Raw genomic sequence first — 26324 nt, forward strand, 5'->3', positions numbered from 1 at the left:
AAGAAAGGGCGAGTCGCGGCTCTGTGTTCCGAGACCTGCGGCGAGCGGCATGCCGTCGGGGGAGGTGGACGGCGAACCCAGCGCAGAGCTGCTCCAACGGTGGCTGCAGCTCCAGCCGGAGCAGCGCACGCAGCCCCTGGGGGTGGGGGAGCGCGGCGAGCAGCCTGGGGAGCGCAGGGGGGACCCGCGACACCCACTGTCCCACCGGCAGCGTGCACAGGGGGAGAACTGCCAGCGGCACAAACAGGGGCCAGGCAGCGTTGCCCCCGTTACACCTGCTTAGCTTCAGATACTGGTCCAAAACATTACGGGGTTCAGCTGAACGATACACTCTGATGGAACAGCAGATACTGGCTGTAGTCTTGGCTCTTCAACAAACAGAAGCTATCACAGGTCCAGATCCAGCAGTAGTGCCAACTCCTTTGCCCATGAGATGGATCCAAGATGAAGGACCACTAGCTAGAAGTGGTACTGCATAGGTCCAAATTTTGTGGAAGTGGAAGTATTATCTGCATCTACGCATGAAGGCCTCTAAACCAGGCATCACAGATGCTCACACTCGTCTCTTAGGGGCTGTCACCTTTGAGGAATTACCCCCAAGGATACTTGGCAGCATAGCCCTCTAGCCACAGCCCCAGAATCTCCATGCATAGAATCCCCCCTGTACAATCAGCTGACAGCGGAGCAGCAAGAATGCACATGGTTCACTGATGGCTCAGCCTCATACAAAGGGGCAGAGAGGTGGTGACAAGCCGTGGCCTTCAATCCCACTGTCAAAGAGATTCTGTATGAGACTGGCCTGGGACTATCAAGCCAGTGGGCTGAACTTTGGGCAGTCTATCTAGTGTTCACCGAGAATGAAGGGCCTCTAGTCATATACACTGAGAGTTGGGCAGTGTACAAGAGTCTTACTGTATGGATGGCAGCATGGTATACATTGGGATGGGCTATCCACGGCAAGCCAATATGGGGACAGCCCCTATGGCCTAGTATCTGGGAAGCCTGCACTCAATGTCAAATTGCCATAAGGCATGTGGATGCCCATGCAACTAGTAATCCCGAGGAAACCAAGTACAATGGTGAGGTAGACGCTATGGCAGCAGTTAGTGTGATTATTGCCCCTGAGTTAGCAGATTGGATTCACCATAGAAGCAGCCATCTGGGTGGAGATAGGGCCACTCAATCAGCTAGCGAACGAGATCTTCACACCACCATAGCAGCACAAAAAAGGGCCAGGCAGCATTGCCCCCGTTGTACCTGCTTAGCTCTGCAGCAGTTGCAGACCAAAAAGCATTATATCTGCAGAGGACAAAAGCCTGGGGAGGAGTGACAAACTGAGTCTATTGGACCCTTACCAGAGAGCCAGCAGCACAGATACGTCCTGACCACTGTAGATGCCTGCTCTGGTCTATTGTACACCCACTTTTGTGTCACAGCTACCCAGGATCACACCATTAAGGCATATGAAGACTTGATTGGGTTATATGGTTCCCCAGTGGAAATCCAAAGTGATCAGGGCACTCATTTTACAGGGAATGACATTCAAGATTGGGCTGGAGAGTGAGGAATAGCCTGGACATATCACATACATACCCTACCATCCGCAAAGGGCAGGATTGATAGAGCAAATGAACAGGCTGCTCAAAGAGCAGGTGTGCAAGTTGTCCCCTACTGGTACCCTCACGAGTTGGAGCAAAAACATTCGTCAGTCAATCACCTGCCTCAGTGACTGCCCACTGAATGGCTCTACCCTGTGTGCTCGTTTCAAAGGGGAATCCATGGAGTGTGTGCTTAGAGTGCAACGGCTGCACCCCCCAAGCCTGCCTCCCCATGCGAGCCACACTTGGGAGTGCAGGGTTGGGTCTGCGATTGCCACGCAAAGAAATAACCCTAGAACCGGAGAGCTGTCATCTTGTGAGTATGGGGTTGGCCGTCGCCATACCTCAAGGGTATTACGGTCGCATGGCGCCCTGCAATAGTTTAGCTGTCTGGAGAGGTAGACATCATTGCAGGGGTCATTGACTCAAACTACCTTGAGGAGGTGAAGGTTGTGATCCATTACACCGGATCCCAACCCCTGTGATGTATACAGGGAGACCAAATAGCTCAACTGATATGTGAGCAGACAGGGGTCCCCACTATCCAGGGAGTAGATTCCTTACAGCCCACCCAGCAACCAGGCGCTTTTGGGTCTCCAGGGCATGCTGTGCGGGTGCATGATCTGACTAGACCCGGACAGTCGGAAGGGGAAATCATTCCTGATGGGCCAGGAGACACCCACCTGGTACTAATCAAAGAAGAAAGCCTCCCAGTCTATGTCCCCTCTAGGAGACTCTCATCCAGAGAACCGAGACCTGATGAATATGCCGAGCGGAGCCACGACACTGCGGCTCTCCATCCCAGCCCTGTACACGAACAGTAGTTGGGACACCAACGGAACTGCGGTGAACACAGCGAATCCAGCGTCCACAAGATAAAGGGCCTACTTCAAGGACTACACGATGTAAAGTCTGAAGAATCAGTGTGGGACAACTCCTGGGAGTGACTGTCATCATGACTGTCGAATTTAGGACTATGGGGAAAACACGTTATACTCTTGGTCTTCTGGGCTGATTAGTTTTGTGTGCATATATGTTATAATTTACTACATATATTCACTATGAATTAGTTGCTTGTACACCTTAGCTGTTAGTTAGGCTAATACCAGAAAGGCTTATCTGAACCTTGTCCACACACTGGTGGCACCAATATCACGTCTCAGTCAGTCGGGGGTGGAGTGTAGTGAGAACACCTGCGGGAGATCTGGTGAGGAGTCAGTGACTGGCAGAGTATGTGGTAGCAGCCCCAGCATGTGAAACTACACACTGACCGAATTCCCATCAGGGCCAGGCATGCATATTCTGTTTTGTCAACAATGTCTAGCTGCTTCCTGGACAGTAGCTTCTCACAGTTAGCAGAGCTGAGATAAGGAAATAGCTCTAGTAGATAAAAGGGGCCCTTAGGATACAACGAGTTGAGTCCTGCCTGGGTGTCTGACCTGTGCATCCAGCAGCCTCCCATCAGCAACCCCTTCGTGCAGTTCCCGGGGCTCCCCGTGCAGCTTGGAGTGTAAGTAAGTCCTTTATTAAATCTATCCTGTTTAACCCCTCATGAACCTTGAGTGTCTCTGCCGGTATCCAACCCTCCCTTTCCCACCTTGCGGTCACACAGGCACTCTGGCAAGGCTAAACACAGATTGCATTATCTTAAGCCACAGTGATTTTTAGTCCTGTCTCTTCTCTCTCTTTCTAATAGTGCATGGTTTTTCTAATGCTAAGATATAAATGCATTTTAAAATCTATTCTTCATTTTGACAATTTTAATGTTTTTTTCCTTATACAACAACATATCCCATTGTTACAAACATTTTTGTCTGTTAATGCACATAAAAAGTTGCAGTGCTATGAATTATTTGCAGGAAGAGAGACCCAATTTGAGGATGATGGGTTTTTTGTTTCTCCTTCTTTGGAAAAAAGAAGACAAACTTGAGAGAAGTCAAGTGAATCTTGTCCTAAAGCATAAGGGATAGTGTTGTATGGAAATCCAAAGGGAAGGAGAAGAACAAACATGAATCTTAGAAATTTTCAAACACTGAAAACCAGATGGGAATAGTCATTTATGTGCATATTCTAAGGGTTAGGCAAAATAAAAACATGAGTTAACTTACTTGATTTCAGGAGTAACAATTTCCACTGCTAGACTGTCTGAAGGTTCCTGGCTTCCCAGGAGCATCAATGCTGTGTCAGGAAAAGAAATAAATAAAAAGTTTAGCAGGAAGAACAGTAACTTTGCTTTACAAGACCAGGAATAAACTTTGTTCTACAAGTTTATAGTTTTAGAATAATGCTCTTGAGTAAATGGGAAATAATACAAATGTCAGACCTCTAGCAAGAAGGAAAGACAAGCACAACACTATTTGGAGAACAATCACTGTTCCTTTTTTCACATGTTCTAATAAGTGATTTTATGGTGTATGATCTACTGATTGGTTTACATAAGAATTGAAAAGCTGTGCAACATAACACATGGAAAAAATTGCAGCATATGAACCTTCATGTACACATCAAGAAATCATTACATAATATTCTTTGGAGATGAGAGAGATATTGAGCATGACTATTCAGAAATCAAATTTTGCGGGGGGGACACACAACATGGGACATTTTCTAAAAATACCATATTTGGGAAGAGACTAAACATGAAAAATTTCACTCAAACTGAAAGTTTCATGAGTTCACAAGCATTTGAAAAGACAGTCATATCAAAAGTTTTTGAGCTTAGATGAATTTAAGTTTATTATCTGCTAAATTAAAACATATCCAGTATTCTCCAGAAGACCTTTGTGCACTTTAGAAGAGATGCATTTAATCTCCTTATTTGTCCCTTACCTGTAGTGGCGAGCTGACCCTCCTGTGCTTGTACACATCGGAGCTCTTCAATAGTTTCTTTTAAAGAATCTCTTTCTGCTCTTAATCTCTGAATAATTAGAACAATATTAGTCTTGGCACTATAAATCCATCCTTAACACTAAACAGGTTGCCATAAGGCACAGCATCAACACTTGAAAAAGAATTTATATGTAACTCAAGAGATAGATGATTTTTATATCAAAGCATCTCAACTCATTTCATAACAGAATAAAGATCAACTGCTTCCCAGAAACAGTGGTTCTTTGAGAAGGCTTGCTGCTGCATAGTACACTTGTTGGGGTAAAGATACCAGACTATAAGCTTACAAAAATCAAGATATTCATGACATACATAAACTTCTGGTACCAGATAGCAAACAGTATAATCCTCTCAATTCCAATTTGAGAGTGAGGAGCAGAAGAAAGCGATGACGAGGACAGATACCCATAGTAATTAGCAAAATCTGACAATGTACAAAAATCAAAGACCTATGAGCAAAATATAACTGAGAATTTTCAGCTCAAATGCTAAGTGCAAGACCTAGAAATTTATTATAAGATTAGACAGGAAATAGGGTATCATCTTCAGGGAAGTGTCTACAAAGATTCTGATTGATGGAAAGAAAAACTTACACCTCAAACAAGCCTGAGAAATTGCTAACTGAAAGTGTTGGACATGTTTCATGTGGTACTTTAAAGTGCCAACATACAGACCCAAAAAAGCCAACAAACAGAAACCAATTGTTGAAGAAACAAGAGTATTCAGGAGAAACATGGAGGATCATTCTTGGCAAGAGAGGATAGAGCAATCAACCTCTGTCATGTGCTGCTGGTGGTTTTGAGAGGAAGGGAATATACTGGTATCCACCCTGCATATCCATGATGACACCAGAAGCTAAATCAGTGATGAGCTGTCATAAGAGAAGGGGGAAATCACAACAGAGGACACATCCTTCTACAAGATTCCTAAACCTCTTGCTTCTGAGAACTAAACTTCTGAGTTTAGTTCTAGGGAGGTATTATAAAAACCCTACTTTAAATAGTTTTTCAGAATACATTACAATTACCTTTGGCATTTATTATCCTTTTCATGGTGAATGGTCAAGAAACAACTTCGGACACTATATGTGAGGACTTTTCCTCTTGAAAATTTGTTGCATATATTTTAATACAGTCACTTTATCCCATGCTATATAGTCATTAAATTTTAAAATATATTTGCACACAAACATTAAAACAATTTAAGTGGAAAAAAAATCCCTTACTAATTTAAAAAGCTTGCTGTAAAAGCTTATTTTGATCATCATATCACTGTATAATAAAGGACAAAATATTGATTTCACTACTACCAGAAAAATAATATCTTGAAACTTACATCTTTTTCTTTTTGGAGGCTGTCTACTTTTTCTTTCAGCCGTTTGCATTCATAATCTAATTTATCAGCTTTCTTGGATTCTTCAGATAATTTGTTTTGTAGTTCAACTGCCTGTGAGAGCAAGAAGCAGTAATTTGTCTGCAATTATTAATATTAAAGCAAAGCATATGAAAGAAAGTAGTTAATTACCATGCAGCACGAGACAAAAAAGTGAAATATTTACCTACAGGACATTCTAAAACGTTTTCATCAATTGTTATACGTTTCAGTATAACCTAAAATATTCAAATACTAGGCCTTAGCACAAATAAAAGAAACAACAAAAAAGATGTAAAGTATCTTCAAAAATTTACATACAAGTGAGGTCTACAGGAAAAGTTATATAATCCTATGAACCAAAATGCTTAGGAAAAGTAGAATAATCCTTCTACTTTCAGAGAAGCCTAGGAAAAGAAAAAACTCTCAAGAAACCTTTTTTCATCTTTTTTCACAAGCCTCACTCATGCAATTATATAAATTTTCTTGTGCTTAGATATTTGTTATTGTTTAATACACAAATATGAAGATTCAGCTGCAGGCTCATAATCATTTTTCTTTATTTCAAGAGGCAATATGTTCCTAACAAAATCTCATAGACATTTTTCAAGCTGTAAGTTAGCAAAGAGCTTTTAAATTAAAAAAAGAAGTCTGAAAGCATAGCAGAAAATATCAGTGAGCACAAGACAACTCTGCAAAGCCTTGCCTTTTCAAAGCTCTCAGCCTTTACTAATGTAGGCTAAATCCCAGAACGTTAATAACATAACACAGAGCATGAAAGCAAGTAAACTGACCAAAGATTGAGCTGGAAACACATAAGCTGAATGAAGACTCAGCTAAAGATATATAATTAATTATTATAGCAGGACACAGAATTAGGACTCCTGGAAACTAATTTGTTTGTGACATTTCATATTTATACTGTCTTCATTTATGTGTGGCTCTCAAAGGCACGTTCAAGAGGAGCTCAACTTACAGACACTGAAGGCAAACAGACTTAGTGTGTTTGTTCTGAGACAGCACGGTTAAGTGAAGGAAACGTCTGCCAGATGAGGCCTGGGCTTTATTCCAGTCTCAGTTAGCAGTAAAGTTCTGTACAACACAACAGCTCCTCAGTTGTAAAATCTCATCCATAAAACACAGGGAATGAGGGAGAAAAGGTGGAGTTCTTTGCAGCTGCACAGCTGAGACACAAACAACAAAGCTTCCCCCTCCAAAACCTGTATCATTGTTGAAATAAGCAGATCAGATGCAGATATCAGGAGTAACACAATTGTAATGGGTACTCTGTTATTCAGAGGAGAGACTTATTCCTTTTGTGAGCAAATGCAATATTAATGGTGTATGAAAGATTGCCTCCTCTTATATTTCCTTTTCCCTTTGATTGTATGTTACTTCAGCCTTTTCCTCATTAAGTTTTGGGTTTTTTTTTCTGGTGAAATCAGTTGGACTGTATTAACAATTAGCCCAGGGAGGTACAAGCTAATTGACCTATTTATCAAGATGGCCAGGTGCAGGGAAACAGCCTTTGAGTTTGAGGGATGCACATTGCTCCAGGGCTTATAATATTCTTGGTGCCTGTTTTTGTATCTTTTTTAATTCTGCTGTGGATTGACATGTAGGGACTCCTGCAGTGTGACCATTTGAGGTTAAGGGAAGTCAGAATAAAGACAAGTCACTGTTTTCATAAACCAGGCTCAGGCTGGCCCTGCAAAAAGGATCTCAGAATGATGGCAGGTCAATGTAGCGTAGACACAAAAAGTAGATTAGCATGCATCTTCCACCTTTATAGAAATATGGTCACATCCCTCTCAGTGGAGATGGAAAATAAACAGATGCCCTCCCACTCCAGAGGTCTCTGGTGATGCACAAAGTACTTTTCTTGGTGCATATATGCAACAAGAATGATATAGAGGAAGGAGGATGTGTATTTTCTAGCCACAGCTGGACAAATTTAGATTAGAAACTTTAAAAAAAAAAAGTTACCAAACTTACCTAGGCTATGGTGGATTCCCCACTGCTGGAAATTTTTAAGTGAAGAGTGGATGCTATTTCTGAGAGAGTGGCTCTAATTCTAGCTCCACTACTGAACTTGAATTAGGAATAATTTGATAAAACTGTTAAAATCTGTTACTTTTTGAGAGGTAAGACTGTTCATTGACAAAAGTAACACAACTTGACATAATGATCAATAAGCAGTGTGGGGAGGGAGGAAGAAAGAAGTATTTACAAAACAAGGAAGTCTCTCAAATGCAAGGAGCTGGCTTTGTTTGGTTGATTTTTTTTTTTTTTTACTTTGAGGCATTAACCATGTTGCAAAGAGGAAAAGTTGAGAAATGCAGAGAATTGTTGCACTAAAGATGTCTGTTCTCACCTGTCTCTTGTATGTCTCCAGCTGGCTACGTGCTGCATTGGCCTTCCTTAGTTCTTCCTCCAGGCTCACAGTGTTTTGCATGTACACTGTATTCTTCTCTTCTAAGAGTTTCACTTGCCGCCGCAAATCACCCAGGTCTTCCAATTTCTTTTTGTATGACTCTATCTGGCTTTCTAACTTGGCCACTTTGTCAGAAGAATGCCTGGGAAGACAAGAGATTGAACATTTGTACCAAATCTGTACTTGGAAGACTAAAAATCAAGTGTTATGAAGCTTCCTCAGTGTTACAATTCAATTTAGAAAACATTTCCAGACATCAAGGGGAGCACAAGGACACAAACGTCCTCACACTACTAAATGTCTTGGCTTCCGAGTTGTCTGCTCCCCGCCCCAGATAGTTGAGCCAAAGTGCTGCTACCAGAAGTGCTTTTGAATGGTATCATTTTTCCTAATGCAGCTCTCATTTTCTCATCTGCTTCCATTATTAATTTAAAAAAATGTTAACACCTCTACATTCCAACCCATTTCCTTCTAACTAACTCTAAATTCATCCTCAGAAGCCACTGCTTTACCAGGATAAAAGTAATATTTTCTGCCCTTCACTTTCTATTTTTTTTTTTTTAAACGATAGCCAGGGATAAACTTGTTCGGAAAAATGGAAATGGCAGATGATGTTAACAACTATTATATTCATTTCCCGGGCAGTCTGTACTTGGTCACACAGGAGTACCATAATAGTTTTGGAGCCTGAATCCTTTTTAACAAAAAAGCAAGACAGGGCTCGGTTTATAATACATTCAGAAAGAGTTTTCTCAATATTGGGTCATCACTTTGAATTGTGATGTGACTCCTAAATAATTCACAGCTTGACGGAAAACAAACAACATTAGGAAAATATCCTCTGAAAGTTTTCACAAAAAATTATAAACACCAAAAACCTATAAGCTAACAATAAAGAATGAATCCCCACAGCCATACCCAACAGTGTGACACTAGAATTAATTCAGCTGAACTAAACTTTTTGGTGCTTAGTGATCTGATGTCAGACTGCTTGACACAAAAGTTAGAACTATCATTTTGATGGCCACAGAGTGGCTTTTAGCACTCGCTTAAGAAGTGTTTTAATACATATCCAATCTTAATACCATTATGCCAAAAGCTAATGAAGCCTAAATTTATTATATGAATTTTACTCTGGATTAAAACTAATTATGTTCTAAAAAAAAGAAAAAAAACCCAAAAGCTAATGGAGCATAGTTTACCTGAGTACATCTATTTCATCCTTCAATGACTGAGCCTCTTCTGCTAACGTACTAAGCTCTGCAGTCTGTTGTCTCAGTTCTGCAATTTCCTTTTCTAGTTCTTCACAACGTATTCGATAGTCATCTTTGGCAGCTTCCAACCTGTACAATTGAAATAAAACAGAAAGTAATTTTTCACCTTGAGCCACTGTTGCCTTTCTTCATCATCATCCTCTCTAGAAACACCAGAAATAGACTTCTGATGCACAGTGAAAAGGAAACAGCAGTCCAATGCACAACACCACACAGAATGGAGTTTTGCTCTCAAATGTCTCACTTATTCAAAAGCATAGAAGCAGATCACTTTTCTAATGCTTCCAATTTCATGTCAATGTTTCTACTTTGGAACGTCACAGGGAAATGCGCATGTCAATTGTACTGGAAAGGAAAAAATCAGAGCTTTCTCTGTGATAGCAATGGAACTTCTTGCAGAAGTTTTCACTCCCCTTCCCCCCTTGGGGCATAGAAAGCTTGAACATGAAATCTTTATCCTAGGATTTATCCCAGGATTTTGTCCAGCTGTCCAACTCTCCTATACTATCAAAAATATTTAGGCAGGCAGACTTGATCTTCAGACATTCTGAATACTGTAGAGCTCTCACTGACTTTTTTTTTTTAGAAGCTATGCCTATTCAGCACCTCTGAAGAACCAAATATTTTTGACTAGTGTTTGAAGAGCACAGAAGAAAGTCTCATACAATATATGTAGGAAAAGTTGCATGAATTTGGCAGTGAGTGAAGGGAATAATCAAGAGAAACTTTGACAAAACATGGTGAATGAGTGGAGGAGAAGACAACTTGGCAGCACAGAGTGCAAAGTGCCATTGTGAATTTGATCCAAAATTAAAATAAAAAATAAAGATACCCAGAAAAGGGGATGCAGTCAAGAAAGATGTATGGCAGCATTTAATTCAAGGAGTCCAATAAGAGACTAAGAGAAAGGAGACAAGAGATGGTCAATGGGAGGCTTAGGCCAAAAATGACAAAGGTTTCAATAATAAGACCAGAACAGTCAAAGGACATAGAAGGTTGGGAAAACAACTACTGCACAAAACAACTGCTGCATACCAAAGCTGTACCTACTTTGTGTTTGGTCTACTAGAGCCGGAGGAGTAACAAGACAGACAATTTGTCATTAAACTTTACACAGGGAGAATGCGGAGAAAGGAGATAAAAGAGGATTGGAAGACAGAGACCCAGTGGACAGATGAGAAAGGGTTAGAAAAGTCTCCAAAACCTTGATGTAAAGGGTATAGAGGAAGGTGAAAGTACCAGAGTTACAGGCAGTGCAGAAATTGAGGGAGGGAGGGAGAGAGAACACCTGTTCAGTATAAACAAGAAGTGGTAATTAGATTGTGGTAGGAATCATTCCAGATAGATAATTAAGACAAATATCCTGTCTAAGGAGAGTTATAAGGGTAATTTAGAGAAACATGAGTATACTATTTCTTTACAGTGTAGATATATAGAGACAAGGAAAATATGCATTAGCTTGAGTGAAAGATGGAGAAGTACAGAACCTTTTTCAAGAAACAGGAGGGAGAGGGGCATGTGTGAACACAAAGTGAGAAGAGCTAAGACAGAGGAAAGAAGCTTGGCAAGAGAAAGTAGAAGGATGGGAAAATGTGAGCACAAAAGGTAAGAAAAGGTTATAGGAAGGTTGACATCAGAATTAGAGAAGGGCAAAGGAAAAGAGAGCAGAAAGAAGAAAAAAACAAAAGTGTAGAGAGACACTAGTTTCAGTCAAAGGAGAGGGAAAGTACAGGAACAAGAATGAAAAGGTGAGGGTGAAGGCGACCTTTCATCCTCGTGGATTTTTTTAAAAATGACAGGAAGGACTGCACACAAACCTTTCAAAACAACTTCGAGGGGAGGGGAGGGGGAGTGCATGCATCATTTCAGCATTAAAAAAACCACACACATTTTTCAAAGTCTGAGCTTATAAACAGGTAGATCATAACAGAAACTTCATTACTATGGTTATTATACCACCCATTATAATAATTTAGCATAATTGCCAATAGAACCAAAAGCATACAAGTCACGTTGGCTGCCAACTACAAACAGTTTACCCACTTGTGGCTTTTTTACCTGAATGTTTCTTCTTGGAGGTGTTCTAATTGGGTCTGCAGCTGCAAGTGCCTACGACCTGCAGGGCTGTTGGGATCTTCTATAGAATCAGACTGATTCAAACGTTCCATCAAAATCTGGTTCTCAGCAAGTAAACTGCTCTTCTCCTCTTGAAGTGCTGCAACCTGTTGTAATAAAAGAACAAACTGGAATAATGGAGCTGTCAGCTATAAAGAGCAACTTTTTTGTGCATGCAACAAAACATTAACACAACCCACAACTGGAAACATACAAGTTCCAAAAACTGTATTTCACAGGAACATGTTGCGACTTTAATACTTTTTCAATTGCTATGTGATGTAACCAATGTACTACAGCATTAGGGACAGGATTTACCATATAGAAAGCAGCATTCTTACCTATATTTCTCAGAAACATCTAAAGAAAAATATCTTAGCTATCAAAGATTACTTCACTGTATTAAAAGTCTGCCTACTTTTCAAACACACAAAAAAGAGACCACACCCTAGCACCCCATAGTAAGTTTTTTTAACCTGGTTTCCAAAGGAAACAGTGTTCATACAATCACACAGAATATCCAAGTCTCTCATGGTCATGCCCTTCCAAGAAATTTTTGAATCCAATAGCCAATTGCAAACAAACTTGGAATAGGAACAGAGGACCTAAATGTAATTAAATTTCTACCAGCTTTGTGAAAACAGACAGTGGGGCAAGGAACCCAAAGTGCTGTGACTCAAAGAATGGCTGAAGCATGAGCTCATATTATTAGACACTATACAATCAACATGCAGGTAGGAGGGGAAAAGAGGGAATATAAATATCCCAATAGAAGGAAAAGCTTTGATCAGAGCTTGCATCAAACACACCAAAATCAACCAACCATCAAATACAAATCAGCAAGTCATGAGGCTTCATTAATTCCAATGGTTACTGAACTTGGCTAAAAAGCTTGGCTAAAAGCCAAATTACATTCCAAAATAGAAATTCAGTGAATTGGCTCTTCTGGGTTAGTCTGTTGATGTCTTCCAGATCAGATATGCTCAGTGTACAGTAAAATTTATTATATGCATAGCTGATAGACAAGAGTAACTTTTGATCGGGGTGTAACTTTTTACTGAAATCATTATACCAGCAGAACTCCTCCTAGGATTTCTGTAACTCATGAGTTGAGCAATGCAGTTCATTTCTTGCTTGAAGAAAAAAGCTTTATCAGTACCAATCACCTTAATGCTGACATCATTGCATCAATACAAGGGGACATGCACTTTTTGTTCTGCTAACATGAGTAAAGAAACAGCTATTGAGGGTTTGGGGTTTTTTTTAATAAAAAAGTTAGATTTTCACACTACCTTTCTTCAGCTGTCCAAGAATTAACATACTTCTTTCTCGATTTGAAGATGACCTACCTGCATATCTAACTCATGACATCTCTGGGCAATTTCTTCTTTTGTTGCTAGGGCTTCATTTAATTCTTCTGTAGTTTTCTTCAACTATCATAAACAACAAACATTAGTTTCATAATCATCTCTCTATATATATGATATAACAACATTCTGAATTATATGATTGTAGAGTCTGTTTTATTGAAGTTTTGGAAAGAAAGAGAAGCAACTCTGCTTCTACAATGAAACAAAGGAGCAACTGTAATCATTGTTTAGTTTGTCTAACAAAGGTAAATGTAGCTGAAGGTGATATTTGGTCTTGAAACAAAACATTGAAATTAATCACATTTATTCTGTAAACTAAGCCCCTGCCCAAAACCAAACAGCTTAGTTCTGAAGAATCTATTGCCTCTGCACACTGAAAAAAATCATCAATACCACTTTTCTTTATGGATGCAAAGAATGCATGATTTCAGTTTTTAATCATCTTTTCAAATACACGAAGGATTGAGAGGTGGAATACAAGGAATAACTGGGAACTACTCTTACTGAACAACAGGGAATGGAATCTTATAAGCAGTGTGCAAACATTCAGTTATATCTCTTTAGAGGATTTTATAACAATTAAAATTTATAATAATTAAAAGACTTATATCTTCCAAGTTTCTGTATGAATATAGTTAGGGAAATAAAGAAAATTGTTCTGATAAAATATGTACATAGTTAATGCATACATATATATTTTATTACACATGATAAATTTTAGATGGGCCTTCTACTTTTCACAAACAGGATCTTTCATTTTTTAAGTTTACAAAGGACGGCTGACATAAAAAATAATTCCATCTACCAGAATTTATGTACTTCTACACAGATAACATCATAGCATGATGGAACAATGCAGGAAACACCACTATACCTCTACTGCTTTAGAGAAAGACTGATGAGATAAAAGGACAGTGTTAGCATCAGATCATGCTCTCTAAATATAAACACAATAGTTTTTACAATTTTATCTAAATATTTCAGGCAGGGAAGGATTTTCTCTCAAAATTTCTTAAAAACATTGTAACAGTTACCAAAACTGCTTCAAGCATTTTTTTAGCCTCATCTAAGCCTTTTTATTGACTTTGGAAGTGAGACAAGGCAAAAAAGTTTTGTTTAGAGTTCATAAATACTACAAACTCTTTTGTTGCCTCCTCATTAGCCAAAGATTTCCATTGGTCTTCAGTTTTGTTATATCATAACATCTTATAGCTAATCTTATTTTCCAAAGAGAGTTCTTTTCCTTGTAAACACACATAACAGGTTAACTCAATTTTATATGCCAAGGTTTTATTTAAATACATGTACTGCTTCTTGATATAAGACAATAAAATATATTCAGTTACAAATTTTTAGTTATTTTTCAAAACAAAAGGTCTTAAAGAAAAAAATAGTCAAGTTTTGTTTTCTATCCATTATTTGAATTTCCCACAAAATTCTCCCACAATAAAAAAGGTAGACTGCTTAACAATAAACTGGAATGATTAGGCACTGATTTCCTGTGATTAAAGAAACAGAAACATGCAGCCTTAGATACCTGACGATCAAGGTCAACGTAAACATCGTTTCCAACAGAGACTGGAGACTCTTTACTCATCAACTGCAATTAGATTACATTGGATTAGAAAAAGTATAAGATTTATTTGTATATTAAAAGCTAAGTTTCGATGAAAAAAAAGGTTGATCTTAACTTTTAGGAAAGCTTTTTTTCAGATGACAATAACATTTTTCACTTCATTTTTATATGTGGTATATTAAAAAAGAATTATAGAAAGATATCTTCAGAATTTATAATACCTAAAGGAGTATGAAAAATATTACTTACATAGTCATCCTCTCTTCTGAAAAAGCACATTCATTATCTATCATGAAAGCTATAGTATCCTTTGCAGAGCACTGTACTGAAGCAGCATTAAACTGGTAGCAGCTATTAATATGGCACGCAAGATAGGTCTTGAATTGTTCTCTGGCAGTGGTTTTCATCTTTCCCCATTTTGAGAGCTGATATTATTATTAATTTGTGAAACCTCTGTAACCTCCAGATTTGTCTAGAATTTGCAGATTAAAAAGTTATACTCTAGAATGAGTATTTTTGAAATAAATATTACAATCCTTAGAAAGCCCCAGATTGACTGACATGCTTATTGGGAAAAAAAAAGTTTTCTTTCAGGAACCTCACCCACTGATCAACTATACCAGGTAAATGGCTAAAAATAAATTTAAATGTTACAAAATTTTTAAGATCAAAAGACCCCCCTCTCCCAGCAAACAAATTAAGGTGAAATTAACATTAAATATATATATTGCAGATATGTTGCTACTAACTCAAAAAGAAGCATTACAAACCTGTGCTGCTTATTTCTGTGATAGTTTCAACACACCAAATGTTTTATGAGTTTCTCCTACTGACTCATGAAAGTTAGGAATTAACCCAGTCACCTATCCTAACCAAAACCAGGCCAATATTCTTCCCCTCAATGTAATTCTCTAGGCTTACTGTCCAGTCCAGTTACTCTCTCCAGAGACAGGGCAGGGCTTCCATTAATGCCCTCTAGAAGCCAGTGCTTGCATTCCATTTCACCGCCAAAGTTCTTGTGATACACAGTACAAACTTTCCTTTTCTCTCCATCCCTTCTGTTTCTACTACTACTTACAAAAAAACCAAAACTCTCCTTGTATTTTACATTTACACCATTCAAATATTTATATGCTTATATTTCTCTTCCTTTCCTCCACTCCTTAATAGGGATTTAGCCAAGTACTAAATATTTAAATTTCATCTAATCTCTTCTCAAAAGTTCCTCCAGGTCCTGACCATATTTGTTGCTAACCATTGAATTCCTTCAATTTTTGCCTACATTTCTATGATGACAAGCTACTTGGAAATGAAGCATTCCATATACAGAGCCCAGATGCTTTAGAAAGTCCCTAGCCTCAGAACTGGCATATCTACAAAAGTCACATGTCTTTTTCATTATTGCATATAGTAGCATTGCAAACCTGTATTGAATTTACAGTCAAGGTTTCAGAGTATCATACTGCTATCCAAAACAAGAATTTCCAATCCCTCCCTCTCTGTGACGTCTATGCATATGTTAATTGCTCTATTTCACTAGTTGTTTACACCCTTTTCCACATGACTAATGAAGATGTTAAGACTAACCAAACACTGACCTTTTCTCCTCCCTCCATTCCTTACAACGTTACTCACAAAATCATTTCCCCACTCCAACCACTATTACCCTTTGAGACAGTGCTATTCGATTGGTAGGCCACAAACTAAACAGCCTGCAAAAGGCCACTGACAGTCACCATCTCCTTTCTGGCCCTAGTACAACTTTCCCTTTAGAAACCCAGCTGAAGAGCCCTGCCCAAAACTTGCCTCTAGAGCAGGAGATGAGGAATGGAGAAAGCTGTACAGGCCACTAGAGGCCACTGTGGTGTCACTGCTTTCTATGGATGACTGCAAAGGAAGGAAGCAGAAGCCAGTAACATGGTAACCCGTTTATACCCTATTCTTCAATGCCTTCTGCTCCCAGACCTTCCTATGCACCAGAAACCTTAGCAAGAATGTGAAAGAGGACACTGGCTGGAGGGGAAGGGTGGGGGAAATCGGAAGGGGGGAGCATGAAAAGTACACAGGATTTGTGCATGGAAGGGGGGGGCATCAGAAATCTGGAGTACAGACATATCCTGGGATATGTGCATAAGGCACTGAGGATGAGAACCAGAGAATTGTGCAGATGATGGACTCATGGCAATGATGGAAGGACAAGAAATATCTTTTTTATATTTTGGCATTGATATGGTGGGAAAGCCAAAGAAAGTTCTAAGGGACTGACTGAGTGGCTAGGGGAGCCCTACAAAGTGAACCAGACAAGCAGTAGGAACAAGATAGCTGGATTAGTCACAAATAACACAGGAATGAGGCTTCTGATGTAGGAATGGTCAATGATATGCCACAGTTAAGAAAGGGTAATGGTACATGTGAATGAATGTCCTGACAGGGCTCTACTACTGACCTGTCACTTCCCATTTTCTACACCTTTAAAGAGAAACACTTCCCCCTAAAGAGATGAGCCAGTAGGGTGCAATCTCACCTAACTATATAAACTAATTTGATTTCCACAAAAATTCCTTTCAAGTTCAAGAAATGTTTAATGAATGCTATGTTTTAAGATTCTATGCAGATGTGCATGTCTTCTCAAATACATACCATACCTTCCATTCATGTAAAACAAACAAACAAACAAACAAATTGGCCTGTTTTCTCCCATTTTTCATTTTTATAGTATCACAGCACAACTGACTTGAAACATTTTAGACTTTTCCCTCTGAACTGTATATCCCATCAGTATATTAGAACCTAAAATTTTATTGTACATTAGTCCTTTCTGAAGATATATTTCCTATTTATTTATGATCTGATGAATTAGTTGAATTGTTGATTTTTAAAGCAAATTTATTTAATGTGCTCTGTTATCCATCTTCTTGACCATGTCTAGAAATGAAGACTTTAAAATAAAAGAAGTACGTACTAGAATAATCAAAATATCATTTAAAGTCAAATGAATCTATTCTCTGGTAAAGAAGTCATTCCCAAGTTTAAAAAGACAATAACCCGGACAACAAGATAATTTTTAAATTTGTATTTTGGTATTTTTATGAAAAATAGTTGCCATTCCCTATTCTATTCAAGGCAGCACTTTATATGTTTTCACACCCACAGCTTTGGCAAGAAGCCTTATAAAAATATTTGTAGCTCTGCTAGTTTTGTTATTAAAACCTTTAGTTTTAACTGCTTTGCTCATGAAAGCTGAGAAATTTGTGTTATCACAGATACATAAAGATAGGGGGGGGTGTTAAGACCAGCAGGAAATCTGTATACATGAATGTCCTGGACTGTGAACTCCCTCCCCCTCCCTTTTTCCATGCATGTGATTTGCTTTCTGCATTTTACAAATATAGCGGCACCACTTATTTTTATAATGTAGTAACTTTAAAATGTTTGCTTCATATACAGTGTTTTTACATTTGTTTAACTCGCTTTAATCTCTCTGGATCAACATTAAACTCATGTTTCTGTTCTCAGGAGTGTGTACCCAAGGGCATATATGACATGCTCTGTATCCTCTAATACCTTTAATACAGGAAGACCTTCCCCCCCCAAACATTGCTGATAGGCCCAATTAAAGATTTTTCCATCATTCAGAAACCACTTTTTTTGAAGACAAGAACCTTAAACAGTCAGGCCACAATATAGGAAAACCAATAGTTTCTGCTTTGTAGAAACAACACTGTTAGTATCAATCCAGAAAGCAGGTCCTTCTTGCTATATAACCCCAGACAAGTTTTGGCACTACCTTTAGTACCTAGTTGTAAAGAGCCTATTCTGACTGCCTACTTATAGAGAAGGGAAAAAACATCTGTTGAATAATCAAGTTCAGAAATGTTCTGAGCAGCAAAGGCATTTTCCCCCACTATCACTTTTAATTGGTGAAGAAACCTTAGCCACCCAAATGCTTAATTACCTAAAAGGCTTGGGAAAGTAACAGCATAATTTGTCAAGAACATAAAGAAAAACAGAAAAATATATCATTTCAAAAATTTGTTTTTGCAGCAATAGATTTTCTGGAAAGATTTTTTTTAGAAAAAAAATCTGTAAATTATGAAATTAAAGAATGCTATACTGGTTTTTGCAGCTCAGAATCTAAGAATCTAAATGGTGGTAATAAATGAAATCAACTTGATTGCACTGAAAAAAACAATATAAAGGCATTGTTAAATTTATATGTGCTTTAGAAAGTGCTAGGCATATTTTCGTTATTAAAGTTTTACTTTATATATTTAAATAAAAAATGGAAGGAAATGTTCAAGAAACAGAGGGAAAATTTTAAAATAATTTTACCAAATAAAATTTCATACATGAAGTGCTCACTTTACTAAATGAAAAACAGCCCTTTTTCACACACAAACGAAGAAGAGACAGGTCAGATGCTTGTTCTACTATGGCTTGACAAATGTTTCCATGATTAAGATGATATATGAAAGCCAATAAATCATCAAAAAGCATTTACATGTACTATGCTGAAACAGAAAAATAAATTACGTAATAGATTAAAAAAAGATTTAAAGAGGTATTTTTACATAGCTAATATTGAAAGACATGGAACTGCATGTCAAATGTTTTGAAGTGTTTGGATTAGGTGACATTTATCATTTTTTCCAATATGCAAATATAGCTATTTTAGTAGCACTTCATTTTGGTGTCTCCTACACACAGCTTAATCAAAGTCACTTGGATCCTGAGATCTGCTCTAAGAAGCCCATGAAAGAGAACTGAACTCCCTGAATCCTGCAAAGTCCTAAAACCCTTGCGCTCTCTAGGGGTCTTGGATTCTACCTGTGTTTTAAAGCACCATTCTGCAGCACTGAAGTCTATCTGACTTGAAAATCTGATGCCTGCCCTGCTCCACACAGAGACCTCAAAGACTTCTTTCCTACCCTCCACAGATAGAGACTGTAGCTCTGAAAAGATTCCTGGGATCTAAACTTTTGATTCTGAATAGGCTATTTGACCTCTCTGAGCATCTCAGAGCCTCCCCATTTGATCCTGAACATCTCAAACTTCTAACCATTTTGAAAGACAGCATTAAAGCCACTTGTATCTGCACTAGTCCTTGAAGGAGAAGCTCTTTTCTGATCCACCAAGTTTCAAAACCTGTTCCAGGAAGACAACCCCTCATCTTGTTGTTTCTCTTTCCCTCCCCCCAGCAAAGGGCACAAATACTAAATGAATTTCATGCCTACTGGCATTCGGCTTTTCTGCTCACATTCAGAAACAATTTGATTACCAGTGAAGGCCTGGGAAGGAAAGGTACACTGACAAAGACTTAGGAACTGTGATTTTGTTCCGGAGCGCTTGCCACACTTTCTTATCAGGAAGTACAACAAACTTTTCCTTTTAAGACTTCTTGCTTTCCTTACTAGCCTGCCTGCAGTAAACCTCCATCTATGAAGCCTGACTGAGCACATCAGAAGTCACTCAGAGGCTTCACGGCAACAGCGGTCACTAACATTATTCTGTAGTTTTCTTCTTTGATGCTTCCATCTGCATTGTTAGTGCGATATATCAGTTAAACAAGACTATGAAAACCTTTATTGCATATAGTAACTCTCCAGGCTAACAACTGCTAAAAGCACAGCAGAAGAATTGACTTTCCCACCACCACAGTCTTAATAATAAATCAGGTTTCCTATTACTATCCTTAAAATAACATTTTTACAAAACACACTGCAGTACATATATTAACAAGATACAAAGTATTATCAGGAATATCTTAACTAGTCTATTAATGTTGCTAACAACTGACAAAAGAATATTTCGCTGCACGTTTCTCTATTTCTTTTCACTTGTCCAGTTACAACATTTAGTAGTTCAGAAAGTTTTCCAATTATTAAGTAGACATTTTAAAGAAATTCTACAGTATTTGGTTACTTATATAAAAGCAGTATAGTGCACTTCAGGAGCCACAGCACAGGAAAGGTAAAGGAAGGGGAGCCCAGTATCAAAAATTTATTTAAACCTAGAAGATTTAAACTTCTAGAGAAGTAGGACATGCAAACAGAGTTCTTTGACATGAAGAAGGCTTTCTTGATTTGTTTTTCTAATTCAAAAAAGGAAAATATTCCTTATTCTAAAATTGCAAATTCTATGTCCCTTGTTTATTTACTTCCAACTGAATTCATCAAAGTGGAAAAAAGTATGGTTTTGTACAATATTGAAAGGCTGAACTTTATACACTATGAGCTCTATAACATACCTCCTGAATGGCTGTCATGACAACATGTTGAACTGATTCTTCCATCATCATTATGGTCTGGATGTACTCTGAAAAGAGAGCATTCTGACATGTTACTATTTAAGTTTGTGAAAGTCGCACATAATATGAGATCAGTAGTCGTATCTTTTCTACAAGCTGAGCAGGTGCTACAGATGAGATTGAAATTTGTAATTAACATTCAAGTCTCAGGTCAGCAAGCTCAAGAACACATTAAAAATAAGTCTATTCAGACATAAATCAAGGCTCACTGGAACACTGCAACATGCACATGTTTGTTTTTGTTTGTTTGGGTTTTTTTTTGGCTATGTTAGCCATTTTTTCCCCATCTCAAACATTACTTCCCCAAAGAACTGTCTACCCTCCAAGTGCTTACTCCCTTTGTTTCCGAGCTATTCAGGCAAAGGAAGAGCATAATCCAAGGATAGGTTGTCTTTTTCCATAACTTTGACTCCTTGTCCTGCCTTTCTTTGGCACCCTTATTTCACACACTTTCCATATGAGGTCTTGAAAAAACACAGAAATAAGAATACAAATCAAGAATATATCCTCTCTACTTTTTTTCTTCCTCATCTATATATAGATGTGAGCTGTATTGGAAGTATGCCACAAGAGGATTGAGTGGTTAGAATGCAAAATCCTGATGCTTAGACTGAGTCAGAGAATTCGTGACTTGCCCAAAATCATATGGATCCGAGTCAGCTTTCATGACTTCTTCTTTTATTTATTTACTTATTTAAAATGTCATGCATATCATTTTTATGATTTGTCTAAGAGGAAGATGCTGGAAATCAGACACCTCAAAGTGATTTAGACTGTAGTGATCCTAACTGGAAGACTATTGTACATCAAGGAGTTAGTGATCCACATAACCAGTTGACCTGAGCAGGCGCAGGCCTGTGCTATGCTACATGTATCCCTTGGCTGCAGGAAAAACTTAGCCATCATATTATACTTAAAGATTCAAGTGGGCATTCCTTCTTACAAAGATCCAGAAAGAACTGGCACCTACCCGGTGCACAACATTTGGCAAAGTCAGCAGGATCTCAATAAGAAAATGCCTTTTTGGAAAAAGGACAGGAATGCAGAACAGCCTGAATGGGTGCCAGGCTGGCCCCACATGCAAGGTGTGGGGGCCAGTTGCACAATGATTGGCCCTGGTGACCTCCCCGGTGAGTTGGGAAAATGAGGAGTTATCTGGATGTCCCACTCCAGCTGGAATATTAACTTGTCTCCAAAACCAAGGGGAAAAGGAAAACCCCAGCAGGATTTGCATTGTGGTTGGTTATTACTAACATGCTTGAAACGAGTGTGGGAACATTTTGACCAGATAAAAGCGTTCGTTACAAACGACTAATAAGATATGGGAAGAACAAGTGCAGGTATCCCAGCAACAAGGAACGCTGGCAAGGGAGCACACTGCTGGCCATGCCATCTGGGTACAGGGTAGGCAGCATGTGGTTCATAAGCAGCAGGTACAGGGCAAAGGTTGGGATCCTGGAGAGTGGGGTCAGTAGTTATGAACAAAGCAAAAGGGGCCCATGGGCAGCCTTATCATAAGATCTCTGTGTGAGATTGCACCCAGGGAGAATTGCAGACCATTGCTGAAGCTAGGGCAATGGCTAATGTGAGAGAGTGACTCTGTGTGTGTGCGAGATAATCAAACAGGGTAAAAGCTCTAATCCTATTATGGGGGACCCTCCAGCAGGGGAGCATGTGAGTGTGTGCGAGTGTGCTGCATTATAATGCTGATAACCAATATGCTTCAGGGCAGCAGAATCATGGATCAACTGGCTGGTCGGGGTCTCCCATGCTGGTGGGGGCCTCCCTGGAGATCCAGTGCACCTGTAACCCTTACACCCTTGGGCAGCAAGCACACAGGTCTACTGGCTGGTCAGGGTCTGCCATGCTGGCGGGGCTTTAGTGTGCTGGTAACCACTATGCTCCCAGGGCAGCAAGTGCATGGGTCTGCCAGATGGTTGGGGTCTTCCCTGCTGGTGGGGCTTTCCTGGGGATCTAGCATGCACGTAAATGTAACTGTTAGGCTTAAACCTCACACCACGACCCATGTTTGACCCTTGGTCAACTTGTAAACTAGCTTGAACCTGACCAAGGTGTTTAAAGGAAAAGGCAGCAGCGGGCTATGAGAGGAGGGGGGATTTCCCTGGGTCCTGAAGCCCTCCCCGCTCACCTGCTCCATGACAGCTCAGCTCTGAGCATCCCGAATCCTCAGGGACAGAGCCCCTGTATGGGGGGCTGGGGGGGGGTGTCATCCTCTTGCAAATGTACCTGAAGTGTTAAAATTGATGATCAAACTGTATAACTCACTTAAGCAGTGTATTCAGGAACACCCCAACTATTGAACCAGCAAGCTGTATTGGTCATAGAGCAGGCAAAGGCCCAAGGAAATAGGCTAAGGCCAAACCCTCTACACTCTGCTCCCTGGAAGTTGGAAAAACAGTTACATAAGAAATAAACAATTGTCAAAGGATTTCCTCACTTAAAAGGAAAAGTGAACCTATATGGGGCAAGACATCAGAACTCCAGGTTGTGTTGAAGGCAATACCTCCCATACCTTTGGGAGGAAAAAGGTACAAATCTTAACTCTTACCCTTTGAAAGAACATAACATCCCTCACTCATGGGGAAAATGCAGAAAGAGAATGAAGTGATAAGAGTTGCTTACAGGAATGGTGAACAGAGACAGAAGAGTTAAAGGCTTGAGGGGTGGCAGTCAAAGCTCCTGGAGAGGTGATAGCTGATGCATGCTGTCCTGCTGCAGAGGCTAATCACAAGAATGTGAGAAACAGGTAAGAGCCCTAGGAGCACAGTTACAAAACAAGAAAAGGCCTATAATGTGAAGAGCCAGCATCTTTAATTACCAACACTGTTATAAGAAACCAGAAGGGGATGGAAAATGCCCTAAGATGTAGTAAAAATCTCTGATTATCAAGAAAAATCAATGTAAAGAAACAGCTCAACCTTAAGTAATAGATGGATGTAACCTTGAGTAATCTAAACAGAAATGGTTTCAGCAGTTACAGTTAAAGCCAAACTATAACAACCTAATGGCCTAGGTAAGGCTTTCTGTTCTGTTTTAAGGAGTGATCCTCTAAAGAACAACAACTTGAAAAGAAGCAGCCAGAAATAGTGATAGAATTACCGATCTCCGTAATGTTTTTTTTTAAACAAGTGTGTAAATAACAGAATGAATCTAGGAACCAGAATAGAAGAAACATTAAAGGAAGATGGCATAGATAAGTATTAGAGGATACTCATACCTGTCTGATAACCAAGCTTAACAGCTGTATTCTAGTGTTTCTAAAAGTTAACCCTTTATAATGTATGATCTACAAGGTGCTAACACTTTCCCTTGAAAGGAAAGGAAAGAGAGAGAAGAAGATGATAAAACCTATGCATAAATATAAGAACTGCTGATTTAAGCTAGAGCATAAAGTTTGTCTGTTTATTATAGAGAAGACGGGGAGATGGAGGAATGAAGAAAAAAATGTGACTGAGTATATTGGAAGCTCCTATGAAGGAAAATATTGCAGCTTGGGGAACAAAGATAACTATTAATAATAATATTTTCTTAATCTTATCTTTGATAGGTAACACAGAAAAGTGAGTATCCCATTCCAATCTTATAGATACTGACCTATGTACATTATGTGTGTGCATTTATGAGCATCACTTTATGTATTTACAAAAGATGCTGCACAATGTTGGGAGGGATGAATTGCTGGCAAACTCACATAAACCCTCCTATGAGATCTAGGCCTAACTACAAGGCCTTTGCTATCTCTGCTACCCTCTTCACCATGTCATCAGTAAGACTAGCAAGGGATTGGTAAAACAGTCAATGAATGAGTAAATAGGTTAAGCAATCATAGAAGGGTTATTAATCACCAAGGTTATGAACAATCAAATACCATCCAATTGTGAGCCTATTGAACATATAAAATGAAAATGTTCTCTTTGGAATAGTGCCCTTAGGGCCGTAGGGCTGCTACACGTGAAAACGTATCCAATTGTAATGTTGCTTATACTAACTGTGTTAAGCATTGTCTAACTTTAGGTGGTTACATGTAGCATACCTCCTGCTGATTACAATGCACTTTTGGGGGACTGACGCATCTGCTCCAGAGCACCTGTGAGGCAAGAGCAGATGTTGCCACAGCACGGCCTCACCAGTGAACGGTCAGTCGCTGCGATTGAGTTGGGAGATGGGCATCTGCGGGGCCAGCTACTGCACTCACAGGAGGTTTGAGATATTGCTGGATAGTCGTCATATTAACCACACTGACCCCTTTACAGTGGGTCAACACAATCCAAGGGGTGGAAAATCATAGACTGAAGCCTACCCAAAAACACCATGCAGATTAAAAGGCCTCACAAAAAAGTTAAGATTAAGAAGTAAAATCCTTAACTCTAGATCTGAAGTACTGTGCAATAATTTACAGCAGGTAAATGAATTAATAAATCAGACTACAGGTTCCATATGCAAAGTATTAACTGTAGAACAGATGCCAAAAATATCTCCGCCTTCTTCTCATGTTGGGAAGATGTTGGAAATCAGACAGTTCAAAGTAATTTAGACTGTAGTGATCCTAACCGGAAGACTATTGTACCTCAAGGAGTTAGTGATCCACATAACAGTTAACCTGAGCAGACACAGGCCTGTGGTGTGCTGCACGTATTCCTTGGCCACAGGATGAACTTAGCTGGCTAATCATAACAGAGGAGCCTGTAGGCAGCTCCCACTTGGCACTGGCAATTACGTCACCCGTGTGTCCTCATCTTTATCTAAAAGTGAAGCAGCATGTTCTCATGTGAACATTATTTTGCTTGACAGTGGGAATGATGAATAGAATTGGTTTCTTCTAAGAACATCCTATAAGAGCTCTAAAGGCCAAAATGCTGGTGAACCTCACCATGGGCAGGATCCACGTAGCATGCCATGTCCTGATCTTACATCCCTTCCGATGCTGTATCATCTTGGGGTTCCCAGCATCAGAAGGGATGTAACATTTAATTGTTAATCTTTTATTCTGCTTGAATCTTTGAATATTCTGACCAAACATCATATTATACTTAAAGATTCAAGTGGGCATTCTTTCTTACCAAGATCCAGAAAGAACCAGCACCTACCTGGTGCACAGAGACTAGGCATGACAGTAATTAATGAAACTACATAGAACTAGACAGTTTAGATGTCTGTATCCTGTATATTTTTAATTTTTAGACTGAAATATGTAAAGTTCAGGGAAAGATACATTCCTCACTAATAAATGCCAAGAAACTATCAAAGGGAATGGGGAGAATTTAGAGAATTTAGAATTCAGAGATGTTAACTAAGCAGTCAATTGGAAGAGAGGAGGCTTAAATTAACAGTTATTTATGTACTTATATAAGGGAAATCACCTCTGTTCT

At 39.1% G+C, this 26324-nt stretch overlaps 1 protein-coding gene across 10 annotated transcripts in view; it reads right to left on the reverse strand.

The window, feature by feature from the left end:
* The window catches only part of LOC104143993 (protein Hook homolog 3), a 102929-nt gene that overhangs the window by 27696 nt on the left and 48909 nt on the right, over window positions 1-26324 (reverse strand). For all 10 annotated transcript variants that reach the window (XM_068925038.1, XM_068925037.1, XM_068925035.1 and 7 more), the window contains exons 6-14: window positions 20875-20942; window positions 14589-14651; window positions 13031-13114; window positions 11625-11788; window positions 9495-9635; window positions 8233-8434; window positions 5823-5933; window positions 4428-4515; window positions 3707-3776 (exon numbers count right to left, since the gene is read on the reverse strand). In XM_068925038.1, the coding sequence (XP_068781139.1) occupies window positions 3707-3776; window positions 4428-4515; window positions 5823-5933; window positions 8233-8434; window positions 9495-9635; window positions 11625-11788; window positions 13031-13114; window positions 14589-14651; window positions 20875-20942 (991 nt within the window). The remainder of the gene's footprint in view (window positions 1-3706; window positions 3777-4427; window positions 4516-5822; window positions 5934-8232; window positions 8435-9494; window positions 9636-11624; window positions 11789-13030; window positions 13115-14588; window positions 14652-20874; window positions 20943-26324) is intronic.

Source organism: Struthio camelus, chromosome W (assembly GCF_040807025.1).
Source record: "Struthio camelus isolate bStrCam1 chromosome W, bStrCam1.hap1, whole genome shotgun sequence".
Classification (NCBI taxonomy): Eukaryota; Metazoa; Chordata; class Aves; order Struthioniformes; family Struthionidae; genus Struthio; species Struthio camelus.